Below are 16941 nucleotides of genomic sequence, written 5' to 3' on the forward strand. Positions count from 1 at the left end.
AGCAGGCCCTCCGAAGGAAACTTACGTCCCTGAAGTCATATATTAGAAAAGAAGAATGATCCCTAATCAACCGTGTAAGCTTCCACCTTGGCAAACTACAGAAAGGAGAACAGTATAAATCTGTGGTGAGCATTGGGGGAAACATCAGAGCACAATCAATGAACTTGAAAACAGGTAAGCACCAAAGAAAATCAATGGAACTAAAAGCTGGCTGTTTGAAAAATCAAAAAAGTTTATAACCTCTAGCCATGCTAACTGAGAAAAAAAGAAAACACAAGTTACTAATATTAGAAATATTCACTTGTACTGAATCAATGGAAAGTAAAAGGATGAAAAGGTATGTTATGAACAACTCTGTGCCCACAAATGTGATAATCTGGACCAAGTGGACCAATTCTCTGAAAGGCACAATCTACCAAAACTTGAACAAGGGGAAATAAAAAATATTAGCAGACCGTATCTATTAAAACAATTGAACCAATAATTGGTAACCTTCCAAAACAGCACTTGGCCCAGATGTGTTCATTGAACATTTAAGGAAGAGATTACACAAATTCTATAAACTCTCTTCCAGAAAAAAGAAGTTTCTAATTCATTTCTTTCTAACTCCTTCTATGGATCCAGTATTACAATAATGCGAAAACCAGATCGATTACAAGGAAGGAAAATCACAGGCCAGTATTTCTCGCGAGTATGGATGTGGAAGTCTTTGACAAATGTTCGTTGACTCCAACATTGTATGAAGAGAATAATACGCCACAAACAAGTTGGATTTATTCAGAATACCAAGGCTGGTTCAACATTTCAAAATGAGTTAATGAAATTTACTGTATCCACAGGATAAAGAAGAGAAATCACATGATCACATCAATTAATTGAGGCAGAACAGCCATTTTGACAACATCCAAACTCATTCCTGATTTAAAAAACAACAAATGTAAGGAAACTCTACAAATAGAAACCTCGTGAACTGGGTAGAGAACATCTACAAAAAGGTGTAGTTTAGTATCATACTTAATGATGACAAACAAAGCCTCATGCTCATGTCAGGAGCGTGGCGAGAATGCTCTGTCACCACTCCTAGTCAACGTTCATACTGGAAGACTTAGCTAGTGCAATAAGACAAAAAAAGGAAGTAAAAGTATGCAGACTGGGGAGGAGAAACTGTCTCTTCACAGATGACATGATTATCTATGTGGAACATTAAAAAAGAATCTCCCAAATGTCTATAATAAGCAACCACAAGAAACAAGATTAATAAAGTCACTTCCCTACATACCAGCAATGCCCAAGTGGAATTTGAAATTAAAGAGTGCCATTTATATTTGCATACCCCCCCAAGTTAAATACTAGGTACACATTTAAAAAATAATTATAACAAGATCTCTATGAGGGCAAGTGTATAACTTTGATGCAAGAAATCGAGATCAAACAGGTGTAGAAGGAACATTCCTGCATAGGAAGACTCAAGGTCAAGAGGCTGGTTATTGCTGACCTTATAGATTTCCTGCAATCCTGCTCAAAAGTCCAGCGTGTCACTGTGTGATATTGACCAGTTGGCCTTAAGTTTACATGAGGCAAAACACACAGAGCCGTTAACACAGGACAGCAGAGGTGGAACAGAGTTGGAGAACTGAACTACGGACTTCAGTGTTGCTAGAAAGAAAGCTGCCATGAGCAAGACCATGTGGTGTTGGGGAGAATGGACAACTAGATCAACGAAATGGAATAGAGAGCCCAGACACAGACCCCCATTGACAGAGTCAACAGTTCTTTGACAGAAGAGTGAATGGAGCAAAGGTAATCTTCAGCAAACAGTGCCAGAACAAGTACACACCTGTATTTAGAGAGATGTTAACACAAAATGGGTTAAATTACATCAGAATGGATCATAGACCTCAATGTGAAGGGCAGAAGTGTTAAACGTCTAGAAATCACATGAGAAAATCAAGGTGACCTTGGGTTGGTGTTAAGTGTTTATTGATTTTATTTTATTTTTATTTATTTATTTTTTTCAACGTTTATTTTTTTGGGGGGGGGCAGAGAGAGACAGAGCATGAACGGGGGAGGGGCAGAGAGAGAGGGAGACACAGAATCGGAAACAGGCTCCAGGCTCTGAGCCATCAGCCCAGAGCCCGACGCGGGGCTCGAACTCACGGACCGCGAGATCGTGACCTGGCTGAAGTCGGACGCTTAACCGACTGCGCCACCCAGGCGCCCCTATTTATTTTATTTTTTAAAGCTATTTTTTTTTTTACATTTATTTCTGAGAGACAGAGAGAGACAGAACACAAGTAGGGGAGGAGCAAAGAGAGAAGGAGACAGAGAATCCAAAGCAGGTTCCAGGCTCCGAGCTGTCAGCACAGAGCCTGACGTGGGATTTGAACTCACAAACTGTGAGATCATGACCTGAGCCGAAGTCGGACCCTTAACTGACTGAGCCACCCAGGTGTCCCCAAGCTATTTTTTAATGTTTATTTATTTTGAGAGAGAGTGAGCGTGAGCAGAGGAGGGGCAGGGAGAGAGGGAGAAAGAAATCCCAAGCAGGCGCCACACTGTCAGCGCAGAGCCTGATGTGGGGGTTTGATCCCATGAACTGTGAGATCGTGACCTGAGCCGAAATCAAGAGTCGGGTGCTTCACCGACTGAGCCACCCAGGCACCTCTGTGATCAGTGTTTAGATGACCCATGGAAAAAATCATCATTACGTTGGACCTAACTGAAAATTTTAAATATGTGCAGGAAATACTATCATGAAACGCCAATCTACAGACTGAGGGAAAATCTTTGCAAACCACCTCTCTGATAAAGGGCTTGCATCAAACCCTAACTCAAGAATAAGAAAACAACCCAGTTAAAAAGTGGGCACAAAATCCAGACATGTCGCTTGCACATGATGAGTAGGCATTGGAAGAGATATTCTGTATCAGGCGTCTGCAAGGAAATACGAATTAAGACAATGGGACACCACCGCACACTGATTAGAGGGGCCAGAACCTTGATGACTCCCAGCGCTGGTGAGGACGCCGAGTGGCAGGGACGCTCACCGCTGGTGGGAGCGCAGAGTGGGGCGGCCGCTGTGGGGGACAGACAGTCTGGCGGTTTCTTATAGAACTAAATACACTCTTACCGTACGTTCCAGCAATACTGCTTGGTATTTACCCAAAGGGACAGATGACTTAGGGCCACGAAACATCTGACACGGATGTTTACAGCAGCTCTACTCATAATTGCCAAAACCAGGGAGCAACCAGGACGCCCTTCGGTAGGTGAATGGATAACAGACTACGGTCCGTCAGCTCTAGAAAGAAATGAGCTCTCACGCCACAGAAGGACATGAAGGAGACTTGAATACATCTTACTAGGGCAAGAAGCAGATCTGGAAAGGCTACGTACTGTGTGATTCCACTTACGGGAGATTCTGGAAGAGGCACAACCATGGGGACCTGGAAGGATTAGGGGTTGCCAGCGGGGTTGGGGGAGAGGGATGAACAGGCGGACATGGGAGCTGGCGGGACAGTAAAACTACTCTTGTGGGTGCACGAAACTCCGCATTTGGGAAAATGCATAGAACGTACACACATAATATAAACTGTGGACTTTAGTTGACGATAGTGAATTACTGTGGGCACATCAGTGGCGACAAAGGTCCTGACGCAGGATGTGAACAGTAGGCAAACTGTGGGGTGGGGGCAGGGGCACAGTCTACGGGACTCTCTAGGCCATCTGCTCTATTTACCGATAGACCTTAACCCGTTCGGACAAGAGTTAAGTCAGTTAAGTTTTTTAAAGCGTCTGTTCCCTTTATTCGAGGACTAGTAAAATACCCGTAAACAGAGAAAAATGAGAAACCTTGAACTGTCACAAGAAGAGAAAAACCTGACGGCTGTCTTTGTTTTACACAAGAGGGGCTGTCTCAAATGAATATTTTTTTAAGTTTATTTTGAGAGAGAGAGAGCATGCGCTTGAGTTGGGGAGGGGTCCAGAGAGGAGGAGAGAAAGAATCCTAAGCAGGCTCTGTGCCGGCAGTGCACCCACGACCCCGTGGGGCTGACACCAGGCCACCACCCAGCCTGCAGTGGGCGGGGCGCTGCTGTGCCCGTGGGGTCAGGTTCTGTCCCTGGCGGGGTGCCCGCGGAGCGTCCCAGCCCCCACATGTGGTCGCACCCCCCAAGTGTGGTAACCGCCCCCCGTCTGCTCCGTGCAGGCCAAGAAGGGCATCTCCTCCCACCTGAGCACACTGGCTGACTTCGCCATCGAGATGTTCGACGTCCTGGATGAAATCAACTACCAGTCTTACAACGACTTTGTGCTCCGTGTGGGTATGTGGCCTCGGACGCCAGCACGCTGCTCCTGCCCCACCCAGGGCTTGGTGGCCTGGCCCCTCCTGTCCAGGAGGGAGGGCAGACCTCCCAGGGGCAGCCTGGGGGCACAGGGACAGCTGCCTCTGAAAGGGTCCTGGGACCCGGACCTGAGACCCAAAGGGTTGCTGTTGAGCTCACGAAACACTTAAGTCCACTTGTGGTGGGCGGGGGCGGCGGGGGGTGGGGGTGGGGGAATGCTCCAAAAATGTTTGCTTGTGGTGGTTCTAGAATTCAGACGTCCAGTGTCCAGTAAAAATCCTAAGAGCTAGGCTGAGCGTGAGGGTGACGGCAGGGGTCTGTGGAACCTGGCGCCTGCCCGGCCCGAGTCCCTGTGTCCTGCTCTCTCCTCTGGCCGGGACTCCACCGCGTGTAGTGACGTGGCAGGAAACAGAAATTCTGTTCCCGCTCCCCCATGAGGACCTAGCAGGGAGCCCGGCCCACCAGCTGTGGGGGAAGTGGCCCTTGGGCCCCTGTCTGGGCCCCGCGTCCTGCATACCACACCGGCACCCCACTGCTGGGCTGGGACGCAGTGCCTGTGGCTGACCCAGAAAAGTGTGCGGGGTGCGGTGTGGGGCGACGTGATGTGGCCTCTGCAGGGCCAGGAGGCCCCAGTTCTGGGATGGCTGCAGGGGTGATGGGCACTCGGACCTTGAGCCACGTGAAGAGAAGGGGGCCTCTGTTCCCCACTTCAGAGCACCCTGAAATAGCGTGAACGGTTCCGGGCCCCATACCCTATGAGACCTGCGGGGTCACAGCCAGGGAAATGGAAGGGGACAGCAGTGTGGGGGAGTGCACTGCCATCCTGAAAGGCCAGGCGTCTGAGCAGTATGGGGTCTCCGTTCCAGGGAATGGGATTCAGGATGAAGATGGGGCCGTACACCCAGGCTTCCAAACGGCCCCTTCGGACTGGACACTGTGCCAGGATCCCCGGGACCCCACGACCCCAAGAGGGGCAGCTCCTGCCCTCGGAAGCCTTCCCGGCACTGACGGTGCTGATGCTGTTTTCCAGGCATCAACGTAGGCCCTGTGGTGGCCGGGGTGATCGGGGCTCGGAGGCCGCAGTACGACATCTGGGGGAACACAGTCAACGTGGCCAGTCGGATGGACAGCACCGGCGTCCAGGGCAGAATCCAGGTCAGTTCACCACGAGTGCCAAGGCTGGGAGACGAGGCGCAGGAGGCGGGGGCCGGCCTGGCGGGAGTGGGTGGCCCTGAACCCCAGGGCCTGGCAGGGACGGGATGCCGCCCAGCACAGCGTGTCCACAGCCTGTGGGGCATGAGGTCGTTGCTGTCTGGTTTGGTCTGTGGCCGCGGGGGTTGGCTCCCTCATGGCCGTGTGCAGAGTTGGGGGTGTGGTGAGGGCTGGGGTCCCAGTCAAGGACAGTGAGCCCCTCTGGCATCCAGGACCCTGCCCACCTGCCCGGCTGCCTTAGAGGGAAGGGCTTCCTGGGGTTTTGAAGGGAGGGTGCTGTGAGATGCCTGGCCCTGACCCCCTGGACCGGCCACCCCAAGGCTTGGGGGCAGTGACAGCTCTTCCCAGGTGTGCAGGGCTGTGGGTGGCTCTCGGGACCTCGGTCAGGTTTGCGGGGGCTCACACCACAGGCCCTGGGGCCTTGAAGGGAGGAGGCCTGTCCCTCTGTGTGGCTGCTGCTGGCCTCTGGGGGCCCATGGGACCGGGACAGTGAATGCAGGGCGCTCTGTCAGCGGCCCCGGGTCCAGCACTGGCCTCCCCCTCTGCCCTGATGCCTCGCAAGGTCCTCGAGAGCTATGTAGAGGCTGCCAGCTCCCCGGCATCTGCGTGTTCAGTTGTTCCTTCCACCGCCCCCCCCGCCCCGCCAGCATCCAGCAGGTGCTACGTCCCTCTCAGGTGCCTGGCAGGCCCTTGGGTTCCTGGGTTTAAACTGTCAGGAGAGCTGTGCCCAACACAGGGCAGGATGCCCTGAGGTGCGTCTGCACGTCTGCAGTCCTTCCTTTGAATTTCTTTTATTGTCGCACACTTTCCCGCATCACCGTGTGTGGTTCGTGAACAGCTCGAAGGCACTGAGTGACCCCACCTGCCATCCAGGACCCTGCGGCCTCCCCAGGACAGGTCACACGTGTAGGGGGACCTTGGTGAAGCCAGGCCACTGTCCCAGGTCCACTAAGTTTCCAAAATCAGATTCCAGCAAGCCCTCGCCATAGACTGTGGCCGTTCTCCACGAAGTACCTGCCTCCCCCGCCCCACTGTCATACCACAGGGACTGCCCTTCCGTGGCCCCCGCCCCCATGCTGCATGTAGGTCTCTGCAAGTCCTGCGTGGCCACATTCTGATCCAGGTGCCTGCCTCTCAGGGTCCCAGGGCTCCGACATGCCCTGACCACCTCTGTTCCCGGAGACACTTCTCCTGTCAGTGGCCCCTCACTCGGGCCCCCTCCCATGTTGAGCACACCAGCCAGTAAACGCTTCTTATGGGATCCTTCTTCTGCTGGGTCCCAATTGGACATTTGGTTCTTTCCTCAAAGAAGCGAGCGAGGGCCCCAGATGTTAGCGATGCAGGTTTGTGTGTCCCGCCCCTCACTGTCAGCCGCTGGAGCTGGTCCCGCCCAGGCATCCGGCTGGTGCCCGGGCCTCCCCCTGGAGAGCACTGCTTTCTCCTGCCTGCCCATGGCTGGCTGGTGTGCAGGCGGCCGAGACCCCGGGCTGTCCCTTTGGGGATTCCCGGGGCCCCTCGGGTCCCCGGCTCTCTATGATGCTGGAGACAGGCTGTGGCGGGTGGAGGAGGGAGTCTCTGGGCGGCCCTCCCCAGGATCCTCACCCGCCGACCCAGAGAGGTGCCTGCTTGCTTTCCTCCGCTGCAGGTGACTGAGGAGGTTCACCGGCTGCTGCGCCGGGGGACCTACCGCTTCGTGTGCCGCGGGAAGGTCAGCGTCAAGGGCAAGGGTGAGATGCTGACGTACTTCCTGGAAGGCAGGACGGATGGAAACGGCTCCCAAGCCAGGGAGCGGAAAGTGTGTGGCTACGGGCGAGCCGGCCTCCAGGGCAGACTGGGCACGGGCCCACCCCCGGTGTCCTCCATGGCCGGCCTCCCGGTCAGAGCCGGGATGGGGGCTCTGCAGGGCTCAGGGCTCCCCCCCTGCCCCCACGGCCAGCACCTGCCCCCCGGAGCAGCTGGGAAGGAGGCTTAGCGGAGCCCACGCTGGCTGCCGGGGGCTCAGGGCACAAATGTGCGGGGCGTCTGGGCCTCGGGGGCTCCAGCAGGGACCAGCCCGGCCGACAGCCGGGCCGGGTGCCAGCGGCTGGGCTGCGGAAGGGGAGCTGTCCAGGCATGACCCGAAGCAGCCGGGCAGTGACGGGCCAGGGGCAGCCCTGCCCGCGTGGACTTGAGGCTTTCACGGGACTGTGCTCATGCGGTCCTCTCCTCGGTGGCAGAGAAGGAGCAGCTGCCTGGGAGCGGCCGGGTCAGCGTCAGGCTCTGGGCCCTTCAGGACATCCTGCGGGGCTGCGGGCTTCCATTCAGCCAGAGCCGCGGAGCTGTGGCCGGCGGGCGTGAGCGCTAGTGTGCCCCTAGGCAGATGCACCATGAACCCTGTGTGGTGGGGCCTGTGTGGATGGAAGCCAGGCCTTGCTCGGCAGGGCCGTGAGGGCAAGAACGTGGCCCAGATGGCTGGGCCCTTGATGGGCGGTTTTAGGGAGAACAGACCAGCCCCCTGTCTGGCTGCGCAGGCGGTGGGGACACCTCCTTCCAGAACGGTCTTTGCTGAGAGCCAGAGGCGGGTCTTCTGGAACTCACGGGCCCCCGAGCCATGTCTCTGCATCAAGACCAGCGTCCTCCCTGTTCTGCACTGTGCTGTCCCTTGACCCCTGACGGCACCGGTTCCTACAGACCCCGGCTGTTCTGGTCACCGTGCTGGTCATCTTGGTCTCCAGTACTTACAACATGAGCCTGCATGGATTTTGAAACAAGTGAACCTCACGACCCAGAGAGAGCTTCTAGGGTGGAAGAACCAGCGGCCGGACGGGGAGTCTTGGAGTGAGTTTTGGGCTTCACGTGCGGGTGTCTGGCCCCCTGCAGGGAACTGTGCGGAGGTCTGGGAGTCACCTATGTGTGCAGGGGCAGACCGAGGATGCCGGGATGTGCTGCTGGGGGCACAGGGCAGCAGCCAGGGGAAAGGACGGACCAGAAATACCCGGACGAGACATTCGGGGGCCTCAGCTCCGACCGCAGGAGGAAGGCCGTTTTGGCACCGGAGGGGGGTCTGGGCAGACAAGTCCATCTGGGGACCAGTCCTGACCTGCAGCTCCAGCATGCAGTGCGGGGGACTCTGGGGGACTGAAGCCAGTGAAGGGGCCTGGGGGTTCTGCTCCCGGGGATGTCCCCAGGCTGCTCCCGCTGGAGGCCTGCGAGGCGTGGCATGCTCCGTGGGGGGCGACCCTGCCCAGCCGTGTTGCCGGGTGGGGGCTCTGCAGGGCAGTCCGCGCAGGTTCAGGACAGAAGTGGGTGGGTGGACAGCCTCCCTCCTGAGAACAAGCTGTTTGCTGGCCAGCAACAGCCATCGCTACATTGACAAGGTCTCAGTGGCCTGGCCTGCGCACCTCCCCCCCCCCCCCCCCCCGGCTGCCCACATTTAGAGACATGGCATGATTCCTTCAGGGGAACCTGAGTCACCTCAAGAGTCCTGTGAGCATGTGGCCCATGTGCCTGTCTGCACCCAGCTGCAGGGCTGGGGACCTGGCCCGTCTTCCACCCAGGGCAGGTTGGGGGCCGGGGAGCGGTGGATGGCACTGTGGCCTGACCTCGTGAACGTGCTCTGTCACAAGACAGAGGGGACTTTATAGGAATTGAGGGTATGGGCCTTCAGCTGAGGCAGGGTCCTGAGTTCCCCGGGTGGCCCCAGTGGGACCGCGTGTCCCCTCGAAGTGGACGTGGAGGCCGGGCGATCAGGACGGCCCAAGCATGAGGTTGTTGTTAAAGATTCGGGGCCCCGGTCCTCAGCTGGCGGAGATGGGTTGGTGGCTCCCCAGACACGCACGGCAGATTCCAGAGGCGGGTGGACGCCCATGGGACTCTCAGTGGCCCTCTGGCCTCGCTGGGCCCAACCCGGGGTCCACGGAACCAGGAGCAGCCGACCTCTGTGACCAACTCCAGCAGCGAGGCTCCCGCCTCCACGAGCGAGCAACTGTCGGTCACCAGCGTCTCAGCCCCGCGGCTCCCTGGGGTGCAGGATCCGTGTGCCGCCTCAGCGGTCGCTGCGTGCCATCTTCCTCCGTACTTGGGATGGGACTGTAGGATATTGCCTTACTTGTTTTTACTCTTGTATAGCGTTCACGGACAAACGTTAGCCTTTCGCGTGGGGTCCTCTCTGAATTATTTGAGATGCTCTGTAAACAGCACAGTGTTTCACACGACACCCCTTCGCTCCCACCAAAAATGAGAACAGCCCATCACCGTGCGAATGACACCCTTTACCCAGACGTGCGATGTTCCCAAGGCCCCGCGTTTCTGCTTGGGGAAGCCACGCCCTGCTTGAGGGGCACTTTGGGGTGTCCCTTGGCGCCCCCTCTGTGTGCTGCTTACGCGCAACCTCAGTAGCCTAGAGAGCAACCCCAAACTTCCAGATGCTTCCACGGACCATGGGGCCGGGTGGTCCACTCCACAGGGTCTGTGTCCTGCAGGGCGGCACCCCCCACAGACCAGGTCCCCCGAGCCTGCACTTTTATCAGACTCCAAAGCCACCAGAGCTTCCAGACACCTTCTGTCACTAGAAGCAATAACAACTTTAACATGTGGAACCAAGCCCGGTGCAGAGCAGACCGGTAACTCAGACACAAGCCATGTGCACACGTGTGCCCAAGTCGAGCCATGCTATGGGGGGCCGACACCTCCAGGGCCCCCCCAGCCCCTCCTCCAGACCCAGCTCAGGCTCCTTCATGGGCTTTGCTGTCGGTGCCCCGGGCACAGGGAGCAGAGGGACACAGGGAGGGCAGGCTGGGGTCTGTGCACATCAGTGACTCCCCTTAGGCTGTCTCCGTGTGTTTCAGAGCCGGGACGCCCATCCTCCCCACTCAGCCTGGTCGACACTCGGGCTTCGCGCTCAGACAGGACCCGGCCAGCCTTCAGAGGCACACACCCTGGGTCCCCTGTAGCTCCATGCTGGGCCCCATCAGCAGCCTAGACGTACCGAACCCCTGCTTTGTCCCACTCAAGAAGGAAGGGTCCGGTTGGCTTTGCCCTTCTCTGTCTCGGTCTGGTGGACCCGTCTCTATCCCGGCATGTATGTGCACGTGCCCTTGTGCGCTGTGTACCTGTGACTCCCTGAGTCGGGTCCTTTTGGTCCCTCCCTGGGAGGCAGGCCCCGCCCACCGCACCCATGCACGGCTTACCCGGCAGGTGCTCCCCCACTGCCGGGCACTGAGCGGCCCCCTGACCAGCTGGGTCACAGCTGACACATGGAATTCTGAAGTGTGCAGGCCTGTCGGCTGTATGGAAAGTCACCCCCGGAAACTGACTTGACCCCGATTTTGTAGTGGCTTCGATTAAAAAAACATAACAAAACAAAACAAAAACAAAAAGTCCACCTTCTTAGAAGCTGTTGATTTTAAAATGTTTGGTTTGGTGAAATTAAGGGGCAGCTGTGGCCGGCTGGAAGCAGAGGGCATGGCCCCGTCCTGGCGCCTGGACCTCCTGTCTGCCCGGCTGCGTTTGCTTTGAAAGTTCACATGGGACGATTGAGCCCCAACACCCTCTGATGGGACGTGGGAAACGTGGGGTGTGGCCTGTCGTCTTGTGGCATCTGGCGGTAGTGTTTGTCTTCACGAGTCATAGGCTGGAGTGGGTTGAAATCAGGTCCCAGGTCAGCTGGGGGTGGCCTGAGGACCCCCGTCCTGGAGGGCGGGGTGGGGATGGGGTCAAGGGGCAGACGTTCAGGAAGGCTCCGTTTGGCTCAGCCTAAGGAATATACTCCTACCTGTGCGTTTGGCCAGGCTGGACTCCGGAGGTGTGGGGTCGGCACTGGCAGCTGGTCCCAGGAGTGTGGGCCCCTGGGTGGGGCCGGGTCCCCGATACTGTGGCAGGTGGCAAGCAGCCAGAGGCAGGCCCTGTGCCCAGAGACCGTGGGGGCCTCGCAGCAGCAGATGTAGCAATGCAGAGTGCCCGTGGTGGGAGGGACAGCCTGGTGTGGCCAGCAGCACGAGGCAGGGTGCCAGCCCCAGACCCTGTGCCCTCGGGACGCTCCCAGGGACGCCCAGCTCCAGAAGCCGGCTGCTGTCTGTGCGCACTTGCAGGCCGGTCCTGTAGTGCCGGGGACACATGTCACCTGCTTGTCCCCCTCGTGGGAGTAAACGTGATTGCAGGGGCCACGTCTGGGGACCACAGCTCCCTAAAGGGCTTTATGGTAACGACTCCTACATTCAAATTTCTTAATTTCCCTGCAGATGTAATCCGTCTGTTTCCCGTTAGATCTGTTCACACAGATAAACTGTAACTGCTGTGCTGGAGCCATGATTTGCTCACATCAGTGCGTATGTGCGTGTATGTGCGTGCGCATGTGTGCATGTATATGGGTGAGTGTGTGTGTGTGTGCACACGCCCGTGCACGGGTGTGAAATGTGTGTACGTGTGTGTTCTTGCACGGATGTGAAATGTGCATGTGTGTGCAAGTGCGTGTCTGCATGTGTGTGTGTGTGTGTGTGTGTGTGTGTGTGTGTGCATACGCGGTCTGGCATGAGCAAAATACAAACCGATGGTGTGTTCCTGAGGCTAAGATGGGGTCACAGAGAACAGACTGAGTTGGGGGGCAGCCAGCCTGCCCCCAGGCGTTTGGTGGGACTGTCCCTGTGTGTCCTGCCTTGATTTCCCTTAGAAATCCCAGCCCTGGGAGGCGAGGAGGGGCAGGGGCAGAGCGGCCGTGGCCCCCACACGGCGTCTCTGTGTCCGGCCGTAGACAGGAGCAGAGTCTCTTCCTGATGTTCTTAGAACCTTCTGTCTGCCGTGTCGGTGAGGAAGCCCAGGGCCATCGAGGCAACAAACTGCCCGTGTTCTGTTGTTGGATGTGGTGGTTTCTGTCTTCAGCCCGTCTGGGCTCCCTGTGCACGGAGGCTGCAGAGGGGCCCGTAGGTGGGGGGCAGGAACCCTGGACGAGGAGCTGGCGGGGAGCAGGGCGCCTGCCTTTTGGCTTCACGGCTGGAGGCCAGGTCGTCGGCTGCCCGCGGCCGTGCAGACAGACGTCCACGCACAGGGCCCTCTTGGGTGACTTTGTCAGCGGTCAGCGCGCCTACCACAGGGGCGGCCACGCCCTGTGGGTGAGGTCGCTCCGGACACAACCTCGATTCCTTTGTGCAATCTGTGCATTCCTCCCCACACGTCACTGGATTCTGTAGGTTCCGCTCGGATAACCACGGGAAGGGCCGGGGTGAAAACACGTCTGGACGTCTCCACGTGGCCACAGACGAAGGAAACAGCGCCTCTTTGGTGGCCCTGAGGGCCCCTTCCCTGAGCTGCGTGCCCCGCGGTGTCCTGAGGCACCCCGGGGCTCGGAGAGGTTATTGACTTGAGCGGCATCACACAGCGCAGAATGGCAGGGCCTGTCTGTCCCGAGCCCTTGGTTTTTGTCTCCCTCCCCCCGCCCTCGGCTGACGCTGCTGGTTTGGATGGAGCTCCCGGCTGGTCCGCACCCGGGCCGGCTCTGAGTGGTGTGTGGCCAGCCACCCGCGGCTGTGCCCCGGGCGCGGGTCGGCCTCACCTGGCACCCTGCTCTCCCTGGCACAGCATCTTGTGCTTTCGACCGCCGCCCCCACCAGGTTGCTCCAAGCCTGAGGAACCCTGTCTCCATCCCTTTCTGTCCTAAATCTGTGTGCTGCCCACCTGTCCTAGCCTGAGCAAACCGCGGAGGGGCGGGGGGACAGCTGCCCAAGTCTTCCTGCGAGGCCTCTCTGGTGTCAGACAGGCAGACAGGGGCCCCCAGAAACCCCCAGACCACACACACGCCTCCCCACGTACATGCAGCCAAGTGGCCCCCAAGTCCTGGTCAGAAGGCGTGTGAGCCCTGGAAGGCCGTGTCTGCCATGTCCCTGCTGATGGCACAGCCACCCAGTGCCTCACGCTCCTGGCCCGCTGTGGGCGGGCAGGGTCCCTCCTGCAGGTCGGAGGACAGCCAAGGGCAGGCTTCTCCGGGTGGGCGTGGAAGGCAAGACGGGTCGCGGAGGTGCCGGGTCCTCAGCTTCCCCGGCCCTGACCCCTTCCGCCCTAGGCAGCTCAGAGGCAAACAGTGTGCATCACCTGCCGGGGACTGATGTGTAAACAGAGAAGCTGTCCTAGGCCAGCCCCCCCAGACCTGGCCGACCGCTCGGGCTCACTAGTCGTGTGCAACGTGCAGGATGGTCTGTGGGAACGGCCCCTCTGAGTGCCCCGTCTGTGTGCTCTCGCCCCCCACGGCCCAGACCATGGGCCCACCAGCAGCCAGAACTCGATTCTCACCTCCCACCAGCGGCCCCACCCAACCCCGGGCCCTGGACAGAAGCACACGTCTCAGGGGACTGCCGCACCCCCGCCGTGGGGAGCCTGAGGAAGTCCACTGCGTCCCTTGCACACCCTGGGGTGCCACGCCCCCGGAGCATCCGTCCTGCGGGGCCGCGCGGTCTTGCCTTCACCCTGTACAAATTATGGGCTTGCAAGCCACGTGCACTCAGAATTGCATGCCGTGAAACCCCCACGTGTGTGAACCCACTTTTAACTTGAAAACACGCATCACGCGCAGAGGGACGGGCCCGTCTCGGGCCATCTGCCGGCTGGCCGCAGAGCGTCCCCGCGACACAGCGCACCCTGGGGCCCAAGTCCGGGCAGCAGCGCCTGCACCAATGATGCAGCGTGTCCCAGCCTGGACGCCCCTCCTCCCCGCCCCGCCCCGGCCGCACGATTGCACACCCTCTTGCACAAGGAAGGTAACACGTGACCGCCACCACCTTAGAGTAGCTTCCGTTCTCGCCAATGGTCAACCCAAAGCCCACCCTGGGGGGTTTCCTCACTTGCCAAGAAAGGTGGTGTGAGCCCCGCACCCTCCGCGTCCCGCCGGCTGTGGCCGTGTCCCAATGCGGAAGGCAGAGTGGATGGGCACGGGGACGGGCTCTCCGCCCACGAGCTCACTCGAGAACAGTTCTTCAGACACAAAACCAGGTGACGGGGTCGGAGTGACGCCGGCTCACGGTCACCGGATAGCTTCTCTCGATAGATTTGTATAATCAATACGGGTCTATTTTTACGTCAGCCCCTCACTGTACCTTCCGGTCTTTTCCAAGATGGTTCAACCGAGACAGAGAACTGAGTGGTCCTATTTTTATTAACAAAGAGGTGAACAGACTGAAAAGTTAACGTGAATGTACATTTCTTAATTGCGACTTTTCTACTGAGTGTTTGCACTATACTTTCTGGAATCTTATTTAACAAAAATAAAGGAAAAAATTGCTTGACTAAACTTTGTGGCGGTTTTCATTGAAAGCCACATGGTCATGGGCGGGATCTGGAGTGGCTCCTGCCTCACTGACCATTGAGGGGGACGGTGGTCTCCTACAAAGTGCGGGGGGGCCCCCGCCTGGGCCTCAGTTACCCCTCCACTGGCCGTGGAGTTTCTACTCCCAGCAAGAGTCTCTGGGGAGATGACTCACTACCTGGGGTTGGTTCCTCAGACCGGTGAGTGTCCCCTGGTTGGGGATTCCCGTGGAAACAGACCAAGAGGGGACAGCAGGGAGTGGGGGGGCCACATCAACAGGCTGAGCCATGCCGCTCACTAAAAGTGGGCTGTGCCGGCCGAGTCGGGCCAAGATCGGGGCATAGGCCCTGAGGCAGCAGACCAGAGTGTCAGGGAGGGTTTGCCAGCAGTGACACCAGCCACCCTCTGCCAGGACACAGCTAATGCCACCGTTCGGGGAAGCCCCCTCCTACCCCCAGGTTAGGGGGCAAGAGAGGCCAGTGGTGCAGGGACTGCACATATCTGGTGGGGAGGCAAGGGACAGGCCGGACCCTGGAGAGCAGGAGCCTGTGGCCCAGGCTCATCCCATGGAGCCCGAGACCCACCCCCCGAGGGCAGGGGCGGGGCGGGGCGGTTGCTGGCTCAGCCTCCTCCCTGCCCTGAGCCCCAGGCTGTTTCCAGCACCGACTCCCTCCCCCGCCCACCCCCCCCCCACCCCCACCTCAGCAGCTTGGCAGAAGTCACAGGGAGCACACCCCTGATGGCCCCAAACCTGCCCTGCCCGCTGCTCCCCTGCCTGTGTGACCCCCATTTCCAATGCTAGGGACGCACAGGGGAGGCCCCCAGGCTTTGTCTCGGAGCCCCGGCCATCGGGGGCCTTGCTGGCCCCGTCTCCTCGTCCCACATTGACCACCTTCTCTGGCACTGCCTGGCCTATGTGCCCGTCTGCCGCCCCTGTCCTGCGGGGGCCCCTAGGCACTCCGGCCACTGCATCCCCCCCAGCTACTCTCACGGGGCTTCGGATGCCAACTGGTCACGTCCTAGCTGTGCCGGAACCCTGCGGGGGCCCCCAGCTCACGCAGGTGAACGGGGCCCTCCAGGCGCTCCGAGGGCCGCCCCCGCCCGCTCCATGCTGTCCCAGCCCCTGCCTCCACACGGGCTCCCCGCCATCCCCGGCACCCCAGACGCTCAGCCAGGGCCAGGGGTCCCTCTGCGGCACATGCCTCCACGTCTTGGTTCACGGTCAGCCTCCCCAGGGGCCTCGTCTCTGTGTTTAGAACCTGCCCTCCCCCTGCTCTGCCGTCCCTGCTATGAAATGAGTGCACAGGGCGACTGCGTAGATGGCTGTATGCATCTCCGGGGGCTCCTACGACCCAGGAGCCCAAGCTGGGGGGCTTCAACAACAGAGATGTACCCTCCCGCCTCTGGAGGCCGCGTTCCTTCTGCGTGTGGGGGGCAGTCCGGCCTGCGCCTCTTCCAGCTTTGGGGGGGCCCCCGGCGTCCTGGGCTCGCGGTGGCCCAACGTGCCTGCCGCTGGCTTCTCCCTGTGCGTCTGCATTGGGTGCAGGGCGTGACCTTAATCCAGAATGACGTCATCTCTGCACCCTCACGGTAATCACAACTGCGAGGACCTGTGTTCCAAGGGAGGTCTGGTAGGGATGGAATTGTCCCCCTCCCCAAATTCCAGGCTGGGCCTGCAGGGAGGCAGTCGGGGCTCAAGGAGGCCGAGGGTTGGTCCCCGTGATGGGATGGGTGCCCGTGCAGAACGAGACCCCCCAGAACTGGCCGCACTGATGCCCGGATCTCCGGTGTCCGGCCTGCAGGACGGAGAGGAGTAAGCACTGTGGGAACTGGCAGATTCGGACAAGGCTGCCTTCTCAGGCTGTGGGGGGTTCCTGCCTGTGAACCCAGCCGCAACCGGTGGGCATGGGGATGTCAACAAACCACAGTGTTGGCCCCACAGGGGCCACAGGGTGGGGCCCCGACACCAGCACAGAAGGAAGCGGATCCAGAGTTCCCGAAACCAGAACTGCAAGTTGGACTTTTCATGCACCTGCCGCGTCAGGATCAGGTGTAGGGGGGGGCGCGCTTGGGGTGTTTGTAGGGGAACTGGGATTCCAGGCTGGCAGTCGGTTCCCT

General features: G+C 58.8%; 1 protein-coding gene across 2 annotated transcripts in view; it reads left to right on the plus strand.

Annotated features, from left to right (window-relative positions):
• ADCY1 (adenylate cyclase 1) overlaps positions 1–14808 on the plus strand; it is a 112147-nt gene extending 97339 nt beyond the window's left edge. Inside the window, exons 18-20 of one of the 2 annotated variants that reach the window (XM_006929062.5) lie at positions 4208–4322; positions 5374–5498; positions 7201–14808. In XM_006929062.5, coding sequence (XP_006929124.2) covers positions 4208–4322; positions 5374–5498; positions 7201–7527 — 567 coding nt within the window. In that variant the 3' untranslated portion in view covers positions 7528–14808. Of the gene's footprint in view, positions 1–4207; positions 4323–5373; positions 5499–7200 lie in introns of those variants that run through there. The other variant, XR_006594050.1, reaches the window with a different exon arrangement.
• The last annotated feature ends 2133 nt before the right edge of the window (positions 14809–16941 follow it).

The sequence above is a fragment of the Felis catus genome, chromosome A2 (genome assembly GCF_018350175.1).
Source record: "Felis catus isolate Fca126 chromosome A2, F.catus_Fca126_mat1.0, whole genome shotgun sequence".
Classification (NCBI taxonomy): Eukaryota; Metazoa; Chordata; class Mammalia; order Carnivora; family Felidae; genus Felis; species Felis catus.